Source organism: Pseudomyrmex gracilis, unplaced genomic scaffold (genome assembly GCF_002006095.1).
Source record: "Pseudomyrmex gracilis isolate BER0280 unplaced genomic scaffold, ASM200609v1 scaffold_191, whole genome shotgun sequence".
Taxonomy (NCBI): Eukaryota; Metazoa; Arthropoda; class Insecta; order Hymenoptera; family Formicidae; genus Pseudomyrmex; species Pseudomyrmex gracilis.
Window position 1 is genome coordinate 206830 of NW_018020775.1, and position 22623 is coordinate 229452.

Genomic DNA, 22623 nt, shown 5'->3' on the forward strand with positions numbered 1-22623 from the left:
GCGCGCGTCGCTGCAATGCATCACGGCGTAAAGGCTTTTCCTTTCTTTTCCGCGTCTTCAACACTTCGAGCATCATGGCGGCCACTGCGAGGCGATGTGTGTGCTCCTCTTCATTTTGATATTTGACGCCGCCAGAATTTTGATGGCCTTCGCAACTAAGGCATCTTCTCCTCATATAAGAATATATAGACACTAGCGCGCTGCTCGTATACGTACTTTAACGGAGTTGGCGTCGGCTCTTCTTTGGAATTCCTAACGACGACGAAAACGATAGGGACGTATATATGAAAATGTATGTACATCTCTCTAAATACGTATACGAGTGTAAGTATATATGTAAAATATAGCGAAGCTCATTTCATGCGCAATTGTTTGATATTATTGATGTCACATGATATATAAACAGTATCATTTCAAAATTCCATTAGATGTTTTTTTTTACAATTTTATTTACGATACAAATAGTTTTTGTCAATTTTAAGAATTTTGTAAATATATTTTTAATACATTTATATATTTTTAGTATATATTTTTTGAGGATCTATTTGTATATTGTATATAGAAAATATTTTGAAAAATATACTTAAGCTCTGTGCTTCTTGAACAACGGCAAATGGTATAAGAAGCGCGCGATGAAAGGCGAGTGCAAGATCTCGTGAGACCACATCTCCGTTTTGCAAAGCTTTGCGCATAGGCGGATATATCTATAAGATCAAGAGTGATCTGACCCGTGGTAACTAGAATTACACTACCTAGAGAATTTTTCAGAATTTTATTTCGTCAGTTTTACATGAATCCGAATTATATGTAACACGCGCGTGTGTGCAGAATGTTTCTTGATATGAAAGAAATGATTTTTTTTTATTGTCGTTACACAGTAAATTGTTTACGTTGCAATCGCATGTGAAACTTTGAGGAAAATAAAATAACATATTATTGTGTGAAATACACAATAATATTTTATTATATCTTTTTATAATATATGTATATAACATGTTTAAACGTTAGAATGTTAAGATAGAAGCAACACTTTTGACTTGTAACTCGATTATCTCGCGCGTATCGAGTTAATAGTAATCTCTGTGACAACTTGACCGAGCTGTCATGTCATTTGATAAAATGAGATTTGATTGCTTGCGTGAGCGGCTTATTAAATCATTGATCTTGATGAATTCGATGGGAAAAGTGATGAGAATTTTCACAAGGAGAAGAGACGTATCGGCGCACGTATTCCGGATACCAAGTTTCTTGATGGATACCGGGATCAAGAACGGTTGAACCCCGGAAACTCAAAGGAAGGCGATTAAAGTTCGGAATACGTATATATATATATATATATATATATATATATATATATACGTATGTATATATATATACACATATATATACATATATATTGGTTATAAGAAATAGAAAGCAGAAAGAGAGAAAAAGAGAGAAAGAAAAAGAGAGAGAAAGTGAGAGTGAGGAAAAGAAAGAGTAAGAAAATGTGAGTATGCGTACAAAGAAGCTCCGACTATGGTACTGAATGAACGAAGTCTATTCTCTCCATTCTCTTTCATTCTCTTTCTGTGTCTCGTCTACCTCTCTCTCTCTTATAATCTTCTAAACCTCTCTGAGACTGCGTACTCAACTTCTCGCGTGTCAGAAAACCGAGTAAAACAGAAATTTCGCGCGATCTTTTGCAACCGCCTCCAGATAACCGCTGTTCGATATCGAATTAGTAAATAACTCAGTTATAAGCGACTTGCCGATTTACTTCTATATTGAACTTTAGGATTATTCTAGATCAAGATAAAAAAAGAATTCTGCGATACAAATTAATACACAAATAGTTGTAGAAAATTTTTTATCATCCTTAATTTTATTGAACTAAATGTAAATGAAAATATTTCTGTCGGAACGTGTACGTTTATAATCGAAAAATAAAAAAAAAATCAGCTCGACCAGACTAGACGAAATTGAGCGTGAGACAACGTATTTCTCGGCAAACGTATCACGTTGACATAAACCACTTATAGAGTCAGGCTTCGCACTACCGCAGCGCGATTCCGTGTGCACAGGGTTTCAGGGCTATATTCCGCGGCTTTGCAGCTGCGAACTAAGTTAAGCGAAGCACAAGGTCCTTATATACGCGAGTACGTGTTATGGTTACGGCGAGTTCTAATCTTTAAGGAATTCGGACAACGATAAAGACCCACGGGATCTCTCGGGGAACGACGACTTCTTTCCGACGCAGTGTTGTTGAATCTGTTTTCATTCGAAACGGCGCGGCCAAGCAATATCGACAAAAATACGAATTGCTAATAATCGAATTACCGAGTAATTTCCTCTCTAATGCACTGGTCTCGTTTCCCCGGAAACGAACGCAGACGTCGTCGGTGGCAGTGCAAAAACCACCGAATCTTCCGAGGACGCGAGCTACGAGGAAAACCTAACTCTCGCTTGTTGTTCTCGAAACGCGTTCTTATCGAGAACGCGTTTTGTAGACGCTATTTATCTTCACTACTTTCTAAATTGAAAGATAAATTAACGTTTTTGAAGCAGACACATTTTTTTACAGCCACAGTCTTGACAGTGGAAATATGTAATTGGCGATATAGTTGATATCTTTGTCTCTTGGAGGAATTATATATTTTTGTTGAAACAACACAGGTACACAAATTTGTTAATGTGTAGTAATTTTATTAAAATTATTGTTATATCTACAAATATATATATATAATCGACAAATTTATTATCCACAAAAATTTTCACTCGATATCTTGCCGTAATCCAAATTCAATGCCAACAGCCGTTGGCAACAGACGTCTTTTTCGAAGTCTATAAATACACGAGATGATGAAAAAGCTTTTGATAAAAGAAGCAATAATGCGGCTAATGGGCAAAATCGTGGGCGATATTGGCTACAAACAATGACTCGGTGCCAAAAAATAACTCTCGACTTGTTGAACTCACAATGTGTGCTTTTTGAGATCCTCGATCTGGGATCTAACGAAAACAAATTTTCGATTATTTTGATTCCGTTTCAAAATGCCGGTCTGTTCGCGGGGCGCTTTCACAATCTTTTCTGAACGCAACCGCGATGTTTACCGGTTAAATATCGTGATGTATAATCACAGCGGCTGAAATCGCGGTCTCAGTCGCAGAACAAATTCCGTCTCGCAGTCAAACTCTCGAATTCGTCTGTGTTAATTACGAGGATCTTGCTGCTGTTTATTTTCAGAGTAAGACGATACGCGCCGCAGGTTTCATTTCGCCGCGACAAGAGAGCTGAAAGCTCTTTCCGGTATATCTAACGCGTGCGTTTCCGCGAGCGGATACACGTTATTCCAATTACGTTGTCGCGACGTCAAGCCATATACGGCGATTAATATTGATGACCTGCTCGCAATGAAATAGAGCAATTAACAAGCCTAACAATTGGAAGATTAATTAAGAATAATGTTTGTGTTTTTTTTTTTTTTTTGGCGCAAAACGATTCATTAATCTCACGGAAAATTGGCGCGCAATCGAATTTCAAAATATCGAATTTTCAACGTTCCGGAAGACAGTTCCTGACAGCTGTTTCCGCGACGACGTAATGCGAGCGAGCTCTTTGCGTGACCTCGCGCGAAGGTGGGAGTGTTTTCTCCGAAAGCAAAGGTAGATTAAAACGGGAAAGGGCCGCGCGCGTTCGCTTAAAATTTTCTTAAGTAAGGTCGGCGTTGAAAGCGGGTCCAATTTACACTAGGTAGAGAAGAAGCGCAAAATTGCGTGCGTCTCTAACATTATTCGCGCTTGCTGTTTATGCTCGATAACCAATGCGCTGTCTGCGCGCTCGCAAGGAAAAACATTTTCTCTCGCTTTTTGCACTTTGTAACGTATATCCGCGCGCCTTGCGTTTATATAAGTACATACAGAGAATTTTGTTGTACAAATATATTTCTTTAGATATATATATATATTTATCTGTTCGGCGCAGTTTTTTGAAATGTTTTAAGACAATATTTTATAAGTGTCTGCTCTGGACACAGTAACGTGTCTGATATATTCTTGCAGTTTATATCTGCTTAACAACTAACTTGCGCTTTCTATACTTTTGTTGCATCGTAATTTTGTTATGTATGCTTTTTGTGCGCTTAAAAGGATTTTGTTCAAAAGCGCTTAAATAATGCTTTCTCTCTCCCTCCCTCTCTCTCTCTCTCTCTCTCTCTCTCTCTCTCTCTCTTCTTTATGACAAAATTGCAGATAATTAAGGTGGCGACGCGAGTTACGACATACACCGCACTCAAACATCCGATAATGCATCTAGTCGAAAGTAATGCAATCGAGGTGTTCCGATATAACGTAAACATGAAATAACTTTATTGGAACGTATTACACTCCGCTCTGTTAATGGCACTGCTCCTTCCTAGCTCCTCCTTGTCGTCTCTTATTTCTTATTCATCCAGTTCGCCTTTCTCTCCTGTCTAAAAAGATACTATCAACCCAGACAGTTCCTTTCAGATCTACTTTTCGTTGCTATAAGCTTGTTTCTGTGTTATCGGGAAAATGCTCCTCGCGATATCGCGATATTTCTATTCTGTCTAAACACAATTTTCTTTGGCAAGAGAAAATATAGATATTCTAACTCAGAGAAAAATATCGCGAATTATTGTATGTAAGTGTAGTTAAAACAATTTTTTTTTTTTCAAATGATTAATACATTTCTTTAAGCAAATAATCAAAATAAGCCAAATTTTCTTCCTGTGACGTTTTTCTTTGGTGTTACCGACTTCTCGCGTCGCTCCCCCGGAAACGGAGATTCTAATACGGGACACGGAAGGAGATCCGCGGAAATAAAACGTTCACTGAATAGCAGAATAGAAAAAAAACTGAGCAAACCAAAGAAAAAGATTCACATATGTAAATCAAAGACAGTTTGAAACTAAGAGAAATAATAGTTTTGAAGAACCGAGTGCTTATATACGCTTAAAAAATATTTCGCATGTATATCCGGGGTGCTTGACACATAAAGATTGTATTATTTTTCTCTTAATTTGATCGACATTCTTTCTATCCCACACAGACAGACTAATGAGATCTTTATTGGCGCAAGAAGAAACAAATAAAAAGATGATTCTTACCTCTCATATAAATGTAAGCTGTGCCACGCATATTTCGTCTCGTGAGTACTATGAGATTCAGGATGTTCCCGACTATGCCGAAGATACAAATAGTGGGCAACACGATACCGTAACTAACTCTTCTCAAAGTCTGCGTTCGAGGATCCTCCAACATATCCAGATCTTCCGGCAGTAAACAGATTCTCTGAATCTCGCTAATGTTGAGCGCGTCATCCATTTTGACGGCTCGCTCTATTACGCCTTTTTTTTCAACAAACACCTCTTCACAACTCGCGACAAATTTTTCCGTTCCGCCGCGAATTCATCTCTGAACATTTCCGCCGTACGCGCATTCTGCGCGTTTTGTTCGACACGCGATTAGCACGAAAGAGCGATCGCATTTTTTTTTGTTCAAGTTTTCCAGGAACGCGAGGACTGTGTCGTCGAGCAACATCTCACGCGAAAGATTGAAAACGGCATGCGTCACGAGTAAAGCTTCACATTCCGGTCGAGCGCGCGCATCCGTCAAAACTACACCTGTCACGCAACAGGTGCGACAAAAGTTTCATTTCATCATGGAAACGACCGTGGGAGTTTGGAAGTCTAAAACAAGTCTTCCTCAGTTGGATTGCATACAGCGGCTTTACTCTCGATATTCGTCGCTACTTATTTCACCGAGGAATCCGAACGTGTTCTTCTTGACAATTTGTACGCCGCCATTCTCGAGCGGCAGCTGCGCTGTTCCGCACTATCCTGAAAACAAACAGTTGCCTCTATATATATATATTCCGCAAATCTAATATAGTACATGTGTACATTCGCTATGTAGCGATATTTATTTCTACGTGCATCAGTCGGTAAATTTTAATCAAAAGTAATTTGTACAAGAAAACTCAATTACACACATTTTTATACAAAATGTGTGTGATGATATGTAAAATTAAATAAATTAAATTTAAGAGACCAGTAAAAAAATGAAAAAAAAAGTCATCAGTTAGAAAAATGAATTAAAATATCTGTTTCCGCAAATTTATAAATGTTGCGAAACGGCATTACGCAAATCGCATTGTAAAAATTTTTGTTACTTCGAAATCGCACAAGTAGCAAAAATGTCGAATGATTGGAAATAAAATTCAATGTTCTATATATACACATGCACACAACGTTGCCAATGAAAAAGACGCTAACGAATCGGGCTTTGAATGTGATTTCGTTTTGCGGAAGAGACGAATGAGGAATTTAGAGAAAGAGAGATACTCTCATCGCGCAGACAGCGACGCAAAATTTGGATTCAGCAGTCGATTCCCTTCTGCTTCCGGATTTCAAGAGTCGCGGTTTGAGGAACAGCTGAAATTCAAATCCCGAACGAAAATGGACAGCGTTTCCTGACAGTTTCTCCCGCCACCTATCCTCGGCGACACCTCTCGCAACGTGCACCCAAGAGTTCCTCCCCTCGAACATCCACTCGGCACTCGGTTTATATTCAAGACGTTTCGTTCCGTGTCGTCGCAAATTCCCTCCGTCGGCGAAATATTTTTCTCCCGACGGAAGCAAAGGAAGACTTTCGCCTGTCGCACGAATATAATCTCCGCGTCTTGTCGCGTGAACCGAATTCCAGACGAAAAACGCTTCGCGCAGTCTGTGCGCGATGCATCTTTCTATATCGGTTGATCCGTCGAGCCAAAGCGAAAAATCGAGAAGCGCGCCTTGTATGTCCATCGCGCGTCGTTTTCGCAAAGTTTACGATCAAGGTAGTTGGGAGATCGCGTTTCACTTCGGAGACGTTCCTGGCGCAATTCCCGGCAACTTCTTCGCAAGAAGTATTCCGCAAGTTTTTTTGAAATGCGAGTTGCACTGATAGTTCAGATCGATTTTACTTCCGTCTTCTCCCTCTTCATCTCGTAGCAGAAAACAAAATATTTTTGTCTCAACTTTTTCGCGCGCATAACTATTTATTTGATTAATGTTTGTTTCGTTTTCGCCAAAATATTTTTGTAAGACATACAGAACGGTATGAAAGTGTGTCCATTATGTTGTTTGCTATTAATAAAGTTGAGACACAATTACATGAGATCGTATTGCTATTTCTTTCCTCTCGTTAGAGAAAGAAGAAATGTTTTTTCTTCTAAGTGCGGAAACAGCTGTCTGCAGTCTATTTCCCGTTCTTCGTAGTAAGAAGTGCCATCTCGTAGACTCCTCGAGAGAATTATAAGAGGGAAGTGTAAGGGAGTGCTTTTTTCTGTCGCGCACCGTAGATTGCTCTAGTGGGAGTCAGAAATTTAGGCAATATTGGAGTTTAGCTCGACGCCTTCGTCATGTCTGAAAATTCATGTATGAGAAACAAAATATGTAAATTAATTAAGTATTTTGAGTTATTACGCGTAAATAAGATTGCTACGGCTTTATTTTCCATTATTATTTGTTTTTGACAACAGAGTGTAACATTCGTGTTATCTCTATTGTTGTCTGTTTAAAATTTTGAGATTATCTTAAATTCCAATTTTCTATAAATAAAGGGATATATCCGTTTCTCCCTTTGCAAAAGTTTATCAAAGTGATTAGCGATTCTTGTGCAATCGATAAAGGAACAACGATCACCCGCCTGTCGTGTGATAACCTGAAAAGTAACAGCTTGATCCCGGATTGTAGACGCGCGGACATTATCCGAGCTTTAGCGTGTATCAAGAATCACCGGGATTAATCCTCGATTCTCTCTCATAATAATGTCCTGCAAATTCACACGTTTTACGCATTTGCTACGCAAATGAGAGGTGTCATTGCGAAATGAGCAATCTCCAACATATTTTTTGCTAATTATTTTGTTTTAGATACTAGTCATGTTTCAAACAAGATAGAGCAAAAAGTCAAAATCGAGCAAATGTAAAAAGTTTATGAATATATATTAAGGTAAATTCAAAATACCGAAAGTGTTATATTTCAATTTTCAGTTATATTTCATTTAGTTATATTTCAATTTTCAAGCTTACGGATGTTACTAGAAGTCATATATACGGCAAAAATTTTTCTGAGATACTGTCATATAGAACAGATTTTCGTCAATTCCAAAAGTACGTGAGTGAAGTAGAGTATAGTTTACTGAGTTTGTAATGACATCTCTTAAGTGTCTCCTGACGCGCGCACCTCTTTTCCAAGGCAACAAATAGAGTGGCACGTATGTTTCGTGCCGCTTTGCGGATAAGCTTATCGATCACTTAACAGGGGATACATTAACCTCGTCGCTCCCTGGCGGATCCTGTATTAACGTCTTTCCTCGCTTCGGTCGCGACTCAAGACGACAACGGGGTTTACGGTGTAATAGACACCCACTCTCGTTCCCGGGTATAAGCTATAAAATCGTGATCGGTAGACCGTCAAATTGCAAACGAGACCAGGCTGATGGAACAGGATCAGGCAGATGAGATCGCTCGCAAGTTTCCCGAAACTCATGGCGACGTGACGAAATTTTTAAGCAAATTACGAGTTACCTTTGAGGTTCTAAGAAAACAGAAGCTCGAGACAGAAGCTCGAGACAGAAGCTACGACAGTTCTCGATGAATTATTCCGACGCATTACTTCGCGCGGGGAAAAAACCACGGTTACGTTGTATATGAATACAATTTAAATATTATTAACATAACATTAGACAAAAATTATCGAGCTTTCTTACGAAAATCGCGCGATTAACATTGCTAAAACATTTGCAGCAAAGATTTTTATTTCTTATTATTCTGAAAATATCGCTAAAGAATTAATCATAGATTTTCTTTCGAAGTAAGTCGATCTTGTTTTAACATTGATTACGCGTCACGCGTGTGTAATGAAAAATTTCTTTTCATCACTAAGAATGCAAAACGAAAACACGCTGTTCTTATGATAATCTGTGCGCATAAAGATCGATAGAATTTCGAAACAACAAACGAGATCATAATGGATGGAGTCGCGAATACGTCACGACGCGGAATAAGCTCATAATCATCGTGAAAACATTGCAACACGATCCGCATAAAGTATACACGCGCTTTAGTTGTTATTCACGTGGCTAGCACGTGGTTGTGGAAAAATCCCGGTAATAAATCACGGATTCCTGCGATGAAACAGCTTATTATTGGTAGAAAAAAAATCAAGATAAGTGCATTTTTTTCTAAAAATAAAGTTGTTTCTCTTTGTTATGTACAATTTAATAAGTATGCGATGTATTAAAGTTTAGCAGCCTGATACTGAGATGCTCTTGGTCAGGTGTTCCTTTTTATAGCGCTAGAATGGAGTGGGAGGGGTGTGGTGGAGGAGGGGTGGAATGGTAAGAAGGAGGAGGGTAGCAGTATTAGGCTGTTCTTTAAACACTGATGAAGTGAGCTGTAATGTTCACGAAACGTCGGTATAAAAATGACACTAACGCGGTTCAAACCCGAAAAAACATCTTTGTATGTTTAACAGACATTGTATGTGTGTGTGCGCGTGTGAAAAAACATCCTGATCTCTCGGTTTCGATTTTTTCGTCGTTTAACCACTTGTGAGAGTGACAAGCTCTCATCTCTGAAACTTCATTAATAATGTATATAGTATACTTAATACTTTGTACATATATTGACAAACTTGAAAAAATCAAGTGCGATATAAAACTGCAATCGACGGGACTTTGATACAGCGCAATCACGTGCGAAAAATCGACGACATTTTTACTTCTTTTGTTTTCTTTTATTTTATTTCGGTCCCGAAGGCCGCATTGTACGAGACCGGAGTGATTATTAATTCGAATAGGATGATATGGGTGACGATAAGAGTGAGTACCATCAATCGCAACCAAATTCTAAACGACCGCCGTCGTTTTTATTATTATCGTGACGCGATTATACGTGCGAAAATGAAAAAAAATTCACTACGCGAAAACGCACGAGTTGACGTTCGCGCTTTTCACCCCAATGAATATATGTATAATAATTAATATTCCGACGTAATATACGACAGGAAACGTAGGCGACGTGGAGAAGAAGAAGAAGAAGAAGAAGAAGAAGAAGAAGAAGAAGAAGAAAAGAACGACGCGGAATTGACAAGTGGTGCAAAAATCTCGCAGAAAACTTTGCAATTTTCTCAACCACGTGTGCGAATGTGTTTCGCAGGTGACAAACTCCCGCAAGTTTTACATCGAAGGAGAACCTTACAATCTCCCTCTCTTTTCGCTCTTCCTCAATCCACACAGCAGCTGCGACTTAAAATACGTAAGAAAGAAAAGTCGGGCATGCCGGGCATTATGTATTCGCCTTCCGCGAGGACGTCGCCCAGAACAGTCTTCTGAATCGTCGGAATGTATTGCGCGGGGCATAGAGAAACGAATCGAGTCGATTTTGCGCTTACAACGCGTCTCCTCGCTACTAGCTGGTCTTAGCATAGGTCTTTGTACAGTTCGTGACACTTCTAACCGCTTTCGAGCGACTCTCGCGGACAAAACTTTGCTCAGTAAAACTTATATTTCCCTTTTCATCTCGCGGTCTCTCTTTTCTCTTTCTAAACAAGATATTTAATCCCAAATCCTTTTGGCAAGACGAAACAATTTTAATAAACGCCATAGCTTAGGAGTTTAAAAAACTCGTGAAAAACTCAGCAAAGTCCGGTAACAAAACTGTCTGTGATGTTTTTTGGCGTTTTCTTCTCTTCTACTGTTTTCTTCAACGGAGCAACTGACAGAGAGAAGAGACATCGTGGATAATTGAAAACCAAAAGCGCGCTTTCTACGCGATCTGAATAAACTGCGATATCGCTTATTATAAAGAAAGGGATTTATCTTCCGCGCCGCTTGAAGGAGAAACAGATACCGGAGAATTCTGAAGAAAGAAGATTTATCAACCACGCAGAGAATGTCTAATTTATTCTCATACATATTACGCATTATTTATCGTGTAATTCGCTTGCAAAACTCACACGTAGTCCCGTCGACAGAAATATACGTGTACACGTGTACATATATAGAATTAATTACTCGTTATTGCAATTATTGGATGCAATTTGCATATTACGCCGCTAATTTGCGTAATTTTTTACCAAATTTGCTCCACACGCAAAATGTCTCTTTGTTTTTTTTTTTCATTATTATTTTCCTTATATATATTTTTAGTATACGTGCAACGAAGTCTGGCATTTGTAATCCAATTTAATAGTTTCTTAAACTAATAATATATGAATATAAAGGACATGAAGAGCCGATCGCAGGATGTTGTGCGTAAATGTGAGAATATATATATGTATTCACGTGTAATATTTTTCACGTGAGTTTTTTGGAATTGAAATAACAATTCTTTAAATTAAGACAGATATATGTATGGCTGTATGGAGCGGACGCGGATGTCGATGTGTGAGTTGAAAATTTAGTTTATTTCGATAAACTGTACAGTACAAAGCTTTCGACCTTTGGTTTAGGTCTTTCTCAATGTAATACTACAAAAATGTTAACAATGATAAATAGTACGCAATAAAAAGAAAATTGTAATAATAAGACTTAACAAAAAACTTACATTATACTCGCAAAAAAGAAGAAGAAATAGTGACGGTCGTCGTTAGGTGGTGATTAGCAGTCAGATAGAACGACCTAACGACGACCGTCACTATTTCTTCTTCTTTTTTGCGAGTATAATGTAAGTTTTTTGTTAAGTCTTATTATTACAATTTTCTTTTTATTGCGTACTATTTATCATTGTTAACATTTTTGTAGTATTACATTAAGAAAGACCTAAACCAAAGATTGAAAGCTTTGTACTGTACAGTTTATCGAAATAAACTAAATTTTCAACTCACACATCGACATCCGTGTCCGCTTCATACAGCCATACATATATCTGTCTTAATAAGAATTTCCGGAACTGATTATTTAAACTTCATAATTCTTTAAATCATATATGATGCTAATTTTGTATCTTACATACGCAGGGTTCCCAATACCCCCTTAACTAATTTTTAAAATATTGCGAAAAAAACTTAATAGTTTCTTTTTAAATATTATCACATTGAATAAAATTTTTGTAAGTATTACCCGTTCCGGAAAAGAACAAATTATGTAAAGTACTGTTTTCTTAGTTGGTAATTAAACTTTATTGTCGGCAGGGAAATAGGTCAACGTGGCTTCCGGTGTGTGAGCGAACAATATTCCAGTAGATAATATTCCAGTAAAATATTATCCAGTAGAATATTGTTTGTGAAGCTACAGAGATAGCATAATTAAAACCCGATGTCAACACGTACATACATAAAACCCGCTTTGTACGCGCAAAATCGAAGTAATCGTCATAAAAAAACGTAAAGCTCTGGTTACGTTAAATCAAAAAGTAACAATTGTTTTTAGTTTCTCTCATTTTCTGTGAACGTGCGCATTTTTACGATTTACAAGACTTACCGCCACTTGTCGGTAACGACAAGCGACAGGTGGAACGGCAGTTATGCCATCGTAAGTCGTTACATTTGTTCCGAGAATTCGAAAGAAGGAGGAAGTAGTTCTTGGATATCGCAGACACACGCGTTCTTTATCTGGAAATGTAGCTTGATCGAACGTGCAATAGTTTCTCTTTCGAGGTGAAGGTGGACGGGAAAAAAGAAGATCGGTTCTCTGAACCTGACATGTGGATATAGACGGCGTCGTATCACGTGTGATAAAGTTTACATCGTCGAACGACGGTGGCGAGAAAAAAGACGTCGCGATAGTAAGCGGGATAACGAGATCTTGCTTTTATATCAGACGCGTCGTAAAATTTCTTTTCTTTGCGACAAGAGGACAATGACATCGATGTTCGAGTCTATGTCAATGACCGGTAATATTTTTTTCCTCCATCTCTCAATCTTCGTGAAATTCTCGTTATTTTGTCAAAAAGATCGCTTTCGCGTTTTCGACTTAATATAACATGCATTAAATGGCAACGTTAATTTAGTTGTAAAATCGTCAGGACTACTTACACTTTATAGCCAATATTTTTAGAATATTTTTACAATGTTCTCTCTCACATTGTTTTAAATTTACTTTTTCTACATTTATTTTCTCGTCTAAGCGCGTAGTGTTTTGTGTGTGAAACTACTTCTTATGGACTCTCGTTGCATCGTAATTGGCAGAAACGGCGGCGTCGAAAAACTAATTGTAAGATAGATCCGCAAGAAGCAGCACGCGATTCGCGACAAATTGCGACCATTCGAAGTTCGCCGACCGGAAAGTCGTCGTTGAAGTTAATTAACGCGAACGCTTGTTCTCCGTTTGCGGATATCGATAATGCGCCAGATACATTTGCGATAATTATGCGACACGCAGGCGGATGGCAGCCATGAAGCGACGCGGAAACTGTTAAGACGTCGTTTCCAATTGCCGCATCTGGGTCGGGAGGTGTGAAAGCTCAGATTAAAGCGACACACATACCAAACGCGCGCGCGCGCGCGCACACACACACGCACAGAAATTGAGCTTCCACACTGAAATTGTCCGAGCGCGCGAGTGTCACATCTTAATTCGTTAAAGGTTCAGTCAGGAATTTTTTTTAGAAATGTTTCTCTGAAATGTAAAATGTCACGTTCGAGATAGACAAACAATTTGTCACAAGAATCATCTTCTCATATCAAATGTTTATTTATAAAGTCGTCTTACCACAAAAAATATATTATATAAATTAAATTGTGTGAGAGCAAAGAGAGTTAGAATTATAAGATTGAAATGACGAAAAAATATACTTTTGCCTTATTCCACGTCACGGTAAACCGGTTAACAAAGAACGTCTTGGAAGCGTAACGCCATCCAGTAACTTGATCATAAGCTTGCGAAAAGAAAAAACGGCACATAATGAAGAAATTTGAGAAATTCGAGTTTCTTAGTAATTATCGGTCAGTTACGTCGGAAGTTCGCGACCGCTCGCAAAAGATCGAGAGAGAGAGAGAGAGAGAAAGATGCTATACCGCGCCAAGTCGCCGTGCGGCGACGGGAATTACCCGCCTCGGAAAATGAGAGCGTTACTCGCGAGGGCGGGAATAAAAGCTCAGCGGGTGCCGCGAGATATGGTCGGCGCCGCAAATCCCGGGGAAAAACTTGCGTCGGGGCACACCATCCTCCCCGCTCCTCCACCTCTTTGGACGGAACTCGCAAACAGCCGAGAACGCGATTACAACTTCCTACCTCGCGGAACTAATTGCGCTGCAGGCGGGAGAAATAAAGTTGCCTCCTTTGTTTTGCATGTTAAGAGCATTTGAATGAACGAATCGCCGTCACCGGTGGAACGCTCATTTTCACGATGACGCCCGGAAATCTTTATCGAACCCGAAGAATTTCGGAGGCCGTCGGGGTTTAGCCGTCGGACAATCCGGCTGCTGTTTGCAAGCAGCGGATTTTCAACGCGAGCGTAACGTTTGCGCGGAACAGAGAGAAAGAGAGAGAGAGAGAGGAATTTCCATTCCGGCGAACGAGTTTTATCGGCGTCGTATTACGCTTGGATCGCGCGCGCGGAAACGAATCTTTAATTTTTAACAACTCTCTTGCTTGCGAACATTCAGAAATCGTCGGATAACGGGCGGTCCCGTGATCGAGAGCGTTATTTTAGATCATAATATAATTTCATTTCTTCTCTCGTATCCCGGAAAACGAAGTTGCAAACTTAAGGAAATAAAAGTAGAATTCAAGAGCGGGAATTTTTCCAAAGAGGAACGTCTATTCAACAGGCGTACTTATATTTCACAAGGACTTTTTCTCTTTTCTTACGCCGCTTGTTTAGCCTTAAAATTTTATTTTCCCGCAGGGAAGAAAATATATTCTCGAGTTTTTTTTTCTCTTTTTAAATAAATGTTCCGTTATTGAAACAGCGCGTATATGCGTTGTTATATTACGCTTCTTCGATATCGTTCTATCGCGCACACGCACCAACAATTGTTTCGGCAGTTATTTAAAAAATTTAATCAACATGGGTTACGATCGCTGCACAATACATTTCGATCGCGTTCCGATTAATTTAATAAATACACGCTGACGAGTCGTTATGTCAAATGATTCGAGAATGATGAAACATCTACGAACAAACCGTCGCGCGCGCATTTTATCAAGCGAGAAGCGATACAAAAAAAGAGGAAAAGAGATCACGAAACAAAGACAAGAGAGACCACGCGCAAACTGAACTATTATGGTTGATGGTCGTGTTAATTAAACAAATTTATAGCTCGGTGTTGTTTTGTTTACAATCAGAGGTCGGTCGATGGTGTGTATCGTACTTCCGGGTCGGCCCCGTTCTCTCTTACCGATAGTGGTGTCGGTTGAAAATTGTTGGTGGATAGCAAGCTCGTCAGAGCGATAGAAAGAGAATTTATTGCCCCATCTCTGGCCTCCTGATTGCGGCGATGCTGGCTTGCGAAAGTTAATTCTTATAATTATAACATTTCCAAAAATATAACATGCGTACATAGTACTGAAGTCTGATAAAGTCTCTATTATATACACGTGTTTTTTTCTTTTTTTTGTAGTTATACGTAATTAATAAAAAATAAGCTGAGGTTTAATAACTCGAGTTATGAAGTCTACGAATCTTTGAACCGTTTGAGAATAACGATAGAACGGAAGCTTGTGGCTATGCGGAAGACCGGAAACGAGAAGAGGTTGGGCTCGAAATGGCGCTGCGAACCATTCAATCACCACAATGGGATATTCAAATCACTCGCTTCGAGATCAACCACTCAGAACACCTACTTGAATCTAAATCTGGCTTCCCGTTTGTCGTAAAAACACTCGAAATTAATCGATCGATTAATGATCTCCGCGATTAGTAAACTAAACGCGAGCCACATTTACGCGCGACAAGATCTTGGCGCGGATTTTATATTCCCAGAAAAAATCTACGTATCCCGCGTATCTACGAATGCTCGTCTCCTTGTTCTTTCTCAAATCGACGGTATCAATTGGGAGCAGCGCCATTCAAATCCGTCCGACGTTCGAACCCCCGTCCGATTTCTCACTCTCTGTGAATTTCCTCTGCACAATACCATCTTCTAATAGAAGACATCCGTTATATTCGCCAGACATCTGTACCGAATATAAGAAAACGAATTTTTCGGATCTTTCAGACTGTCTTTTCCGTGTATCGTCAAAACATATTTTCGGCAGCACACTTGGACACATCTGTGTGCTACCTATGCTATGCTATTGTAAGTAAACAAAAAGTATTGCGTGGAATCAGTTATATAAAATAAGGAAATGCTGATACGGCAGTTTGAAGCAATCACTGATGTTGAAGTGTGAAAGTTAGAAATGTTTATTAAAGAATATATGTAGATTGTATAAACGTTTCGACTCTTGATTTGTCTTTATCAATATAAATTAATAAGCAGTAGATAGATCTGCGTTTATAAAGATGTGTGTCACAAATACACAGATAACTGACACTTTGGTGGACATCTACTGCTTATTAATTTATATTGATAAAGACCCAAATCAAGGGTTGAAACGTTTATACAATCTACATATATTCTTTAATAAACATTTCTCACCTTCACACTTCAACATCAGTGATTGCTTCAAACTGCCGTATCAGCATTTCCTTATTTTGAACAAACTTGGAGCTATTCATTATTTATCACAGTTATATAAAGTTGACACTCTCCAATTTTTATAACATTTTTACGTCATTTGTTTATATCCACGATTTATATTCACCCCACATACATATGTTTTTACACACACATCCTCTTTTCACACTCACATCCTCTAAAAACCTAGTTATTATAAAAACAAATTATCGGATACTTGTGAGTCAGTCTGCGAAGACCAATATTTTACAGCTAAAAGAACTTTTCGCTAATTTTTTAATTAGCTATACAAGGCCGCCGCGCGTCAGAAATTTCTTGTTAGATCTTACAGAACTTTGAGCAAACATCCTCAATGGCACGTAAACAACGATTACGTGAAAGCTTTTACGACGAAATATTGTTTTTACGCTAAAAGCGTATAGAGAATCTCGATTTCGCGAAAAAAAAAACTATTTCGTACTAATGTTGTGCGAGTTATTTTAACAATTGTTACAAACTATAAGTGAGAGCGCATATCGCCAAAAATGTGGGGATTAATAACAAAATCTTGATATCTTAAATATAAAAATTATAAAAAAACTATAAGCAAATAACCGTTGAAAAAAATATGACACTCGTTCATAATAAACGATATTTAGTTACCATATCGATAATTCTGTTGCATTCAACATCTTTGTCGATATTGCTAATGCATTAATAATGTCACGTCGAATGCAGGTGTGTTACAACATCCTACCAGACGTGTCTAATCAACCCCTTATTGCTTCCTCTATTTTCTAGTGCGCGATGTTGTACTTCCCTTTGACATTATGAATTTCTATTATGTGTTCTCTCTCTCTCTCTCTCTCTCTCTCTCTCTCTCTCTCTCTTGCACACCTCTTCTTGCCTACAAATATTATACCGTCTATCGGAGATTCTTCGAGATAGCATGATGTATGTGTGTATGTGGGCGCGCGCGCGCACGTACGTACCGACAGCGGGACACGCTTTCACATTCACGTCACGTCGCGCTCGCCAACATTTTTAATTTAAGTTCGACGCGAGAGGTGCGTGAGAGAAAAAAAAACTATGTTTTCAGCCCGCCATGGTTCGTGGTCGGATTTCGAATAGCCGTAAACGCGAATTCAACGAAGAGAGATGAGAAAGGGATATACGCCGGACAAGAGAAGAACAGAGTTGAGCCGGTCGTAAGATTGTCCGGTGCAAAAGTTGCAGCGTGACGCCGCGATTAAATTGTCCCGTGTGTCGCCGCGCGATAGTAATAATTACACTCTCGGCGGGGCACGTTTACGCGATAAAAATGGGAACGTTAACGAGCGTCGGTTCCCCGACTTTATTAGCTTATCGCTCGTTCGCGCTATTATGTCCCGGCTATTGTATGTGTGTGCGCACATGCGCAAATTTGCTACGGGAAAGATAGCTCGGAAAGATGCGGAACATTGTAATGATAACTGGCTGCAAGATACACTCACATCGCGAAGCGCAACATGATTATAGTTTATACCGCTTTATTCAGTTTGAGCATTCTTCATATGTGTGTATGTGTATATATATAAATAAATCCAATATATTCGTTTACTCTAAAGGTAATGGAAAATATATACGATATTCGTGCTCGCCGCGCCGCACGTTTCGCGTTAAACACACACAGCCTCATTCCTTACCGAAATTTATTTGTTTAATATGACGACCATGTTCTCGACCTACTATCGCGACCTGAGAATTGCATGCGAGCTGCATTTAGCGCCAAACACACGACGCCAATATGGTGTATGCCGCGCGGCTTCGCGTTATATCATATCGTTTAAAGAGTATCCGGTGTAAACGAACGAGAAACTTTCTCCGAAGATGTCTCATCTTGTTATCGAAGCTCGCTGATAACGAGCTTCGAAATATTGTCCGCTCGAGAACCATCGTTGCAGTAAATAATAAAGACAAGCTGGTCTTTAAACTCAGTGAAATAAGGGCACTCTTGAACGCGCGCTGACAAGGATCTCCGCTCACGAACGCACTCGAGAAAATCCTTCGAAACGCGCAATACCGCGACCCACCACCCTCTCACTTTCTTTATTCCAGACAGCAATCTTCATTCATCACCCGGATTCTTTCATCGCTATCCGATCGCTTGTAAAGAACATTGATTTGCAGCGATGTGCGGGCCATTCTGAAAATCCGAGTCGACACGAAATACGTAATACATAGAAAATTAAACGTTCAAAATAAACGTAATTGTGAAATTGTTTTTAATATTATTTTAATATTATGTTTAATATTATAATATTATATAACATAATATTATGTTTAATATTATGAACTTAAATTAAGAAACTAAAATATTAAATTTAAATTAAAAAAATAAGACTTTATAGCCATACATTGGATGCGAAATATATATTTTTGTTTAATGTGTGAATTAATACACATGGAGATTCGAATTGAATAACAATCCTAAAATTTATATAGAATGCTACTTTGCATCATATGTATATATATATTATATATAATGAATTACTCTTATTATAACCTTCCAATGAAATTTAAAACATCTCAACGCAAAAAAGACATCTTGACGAGAAATCAAGCTCAGATCTCCTGTGCAGTTTTCTTTTAATATTATAATTCTATACGCGACGAGTAGAAAATATTCCACAATTTTATTTCTTCGATCGAATAAAAACATACAATTAAAATTAAAAACTCCTTATTTAATATTTTTATTATTTACAATCACATTAACGTAACAAAATTCATACAAGAGAAAATTTACACTTATCAACTTATGCGTGCAAGAAAAATTTCATGCATCATAAAATCAATTTTGAAAGCTCAAGAAAATCCGAGGTTTGTTTTCAGGCTGCATGTTCACAACATTAGATCAAACAAGCTCTAGGCGAACGCGTCAGCGAGAGAGATGTCCGAGTTAATGTCTCTCGTTGAAAGTTCGCAACTTTGTCCTTCGCGCGTGTATATGCGGTGCGTATGCACTTGGCATAAGCGCAAGAGGGAGAAGGATAGCGCTAAAGCTCTCGTTGCATTTATAATTTCTCACGTCCCGACGCACTTGCAACACGCAACGTAAAGTAATTTCCGCCGAAGGTTGAGCGCGCTTTTAGCCGAATCTAATTTTGCGCGGCATCATCGATGCACGCGCGTCCCTTTCAACCGCGATATTCATATTTATACGCATAAATCTTCTCAGAATGACGAACACGCGGGAAATTAGCGCGAGATAGAACGATATGAATATTTTGCCGTTGAAAGCAATGTTCCGTTTTAATTTGTGCCACGCAGTACTTGCCCGCTGCGGTTGCGTGTGCGTGGTGTGAAGATAATCTTTTAAATATTTTATATCGGTTGAGAGAGAGAAAGAGAGAGAGAAAGAAAAAAAGAGAAATATTAATTTCCAACTACAAGCATTTATACTGAGTGAGAGCTAATTAAATTCCACACTGAATTCATGTATATTTTTTTGCAGAATTTGTTTGATTTATTAAAATTCGTTCGCGAAACACTGTTTTATTTTTCTGACTCATTTGAGATACAAAAATGAACAAAACAAGATAATAATTATTATTATTGACAATAAAGTGACGGAAAATGTTGTGAAAAATAAATAATTATTTTATACGTAGCAAAGCAAAAGGAACAAACAATTTAATCAATATGAATAAAAATATTTGTTTAGCACACTACGATTAACTATTTCAAGGAACGAAGGAGACATAAGTATGTCAATAATAGAACGAACAGTACATCCTAAACTCTGAATTTTTATTATCGTCTCCTTGCAGCTTGCGCTGATTGATTAATGCAATCGATTGATCATTATCTTTGCTCGTCAATCAGAAACGGAATACTTAACATGCATCCCCCGCAGCAAATTTACCGCATCGCACGCCGCGCGGCATGCAAATCACTTCTCGCGCGCGATCAAAAACATGTGCGAGCCATACACGAAGCGTCTCGATCAATTTGCGCGATCGGAATGCTCCAGACAATAACAGTGCTACCTATAATTACCTCGCAATGAGCGCCGGCTGTTTACCATTGCATCTCTCGCGATCGAATATCGCTTGCACTATTTCCGAAAGCGGAAAACTGAATTTTTTTCTGTGGATGTTTTTTCTCTTCTATTATTTTCTGTTTCTTCCGCGGCTGCGGAAAGGTCGTTATACCTACGTGCGTATGTCGCCGACCGAACGAAAGCTCCTTCGAGCGCGTCGCGGCGCCAACTGGAGAATTTTCGTGAGTGCACGAGTGTTCGCGACTCCGCTCTCATCACGCGACGCATGCGTTCTGGAGAACACAAGAAAAACGGCATAGAGAGACAAAAAAGAGAGACCAGGAAATCCTGATATTATAACTCTTATGGAGGATTCGTCGCGTAGAGAGAATCACCGAATATGAAAAGGATCTCGTAGCATCTCGCAAAGTTGCGTAAACTTGCACGGAATTAAAAGATCAGATATATCCTTACTCACTTATACGAAAATGCGCGGGGATAGTTGAAGCTTCATTTTAACGAAGCTGAATTAATGAGATGACGCTGCGAAGTACGAAGTAACAAAATGACGCTAATCATACACACACACACACACACAAAAGCCCTGAGTTCTATAAATACTAACTCCTAATCTAATATATGATGCGTTTGCGTTATCCGCACTCTCGCTCTCGCTCGCTCCGAGTTCGCTTGCCTTCGTGCGCGAACTCTTATCTGATATTCATACAGTTGAAACCACCTCGGCGCGAATCTCATCATAGATAAACTCGCGAAATAGCGGGGAAAAATGATAATTAGAACATTTCGCGTTAGCATTGACAAACGCAAATTTTCGTAACGTCACGGAAAAAAAGTTTGAATATTTCAGACAGAAATGGTTTGATTTTTTTGGTAAATAAAGTCACTTTCAAAATCTGAAATAATAATTTTTTTAATTTTTTTACTTTTCTAAGTCGAACAAGATATTAAATAATATCAGCCATTCCCTCGTCTCTTTGTAAATCATGACTCTGTGACGTAGATGCAGAAAAGTTGGAAATATTTTATCAATTGTTTAATATTATAATATATATCTTAGAACTCTTAATTAAAAGTTAAATGAGGAATAGAAAATTTATTTATTTATGAACCTAATTACATAATTGTAAACATAATCGAAAAATATACAGCTATAATATGTGTATAGAAGTGTGAAAAAATATAAATGTAAATTATTTGTAGAGATTTAAAAACAAGAGAACGCCACATCTTTTGTACGTAAAAAGAGACCTACGCTGACGCTAATATGAAGCAATTTATCTTAGCACCAATAATGTCCTTATTTTCGCTTGACATCTCTTTTCTTTACCTCATGACGTACGAGGAAAGTGGGACACGTCGAGTCTTCGATCACGATAAAACTCTGACTGATCTGCGATTACGTCCGGAAAATGATATGTCAGCAATAATTCAACATGTTACGTGTGTCACGCGTCGATTCGCGCGCGATCGTCGTAACGATGTCATTGACTCGGAAGTTTGTGCTGGAAGGCGGAAGCAAAACTCTCATCGTACTCGAAGAAATATTGAGAACTCGCGCCAAAACAATTGAACAAATATACAGTCGAATAGTCGCTCGCTCGAGAAGAACGTCGTAAATGTCTATTCTCGCACTACTAAGAAATTTCACTTCGATGCCACGCGTAAACGTAAATATCTATCGCAATAAAGTGTCACAATCTGTCGCGCAGGATATTGCTCTCGTCATCGTTAAACTGTGTCGGAATAATCAAATATGTTAAGCGCGGAAAAATTCGTCACAATGAGAAAAAAATTCGCGAAAGTTCTTCTCTTTGTTTTTTCATTTAAATTTATAAATAAACTTTTTTAAAAATTTATAAATGAAGACCTAGAAAAATAATTTTAGATATTTTAAAGCGCATTTTTTCGGGATGACAGAGAAAAAGAGATCAAAATCTCAACATTATTTCTTACAATTCAACTAAAACTTCTACATTATTTATTATTGAA

The 22623-nt window shown here is 38.5% G+C and overlaps 1 protein-coding gene across 2 annotated transcripts in view; it reads right to left on the minus strand.

Annotated features, from left to right (window-relative positions):
• LOC109858175 (probable G-protein coupled receptor B0563.6) overlaps positions 1 to 20820 on the minus strand; it is a 43186-nt gene extending 22366 nt beyond the window's left edge. The window contains exons 1-2 of one of the 2 annotated variants that reach the window (XM_020435198.1): positions 20631 to 20820; positions 5109 to 5840 (exon numbers count right to left, since the gene is read on the minus strand). In XM_020435198.1, the coding sequence (XP_020290787.1) occupies positions 5109 to 5325 (217 nt within the window). In that variant the 5' untranslated portion in view covers positions 5326 to 5840; positions 20631 to 20820. The remainder of the gene's footprint in view (positions 1 to 5108; positions 5841 to 20630) is intronic. The other variant, XM_020435199.1, reaches the window with a different exon arrangement.
• Between the last annotated feature and the right edge of the window lie 1803 nt (positions 20821 to 22623).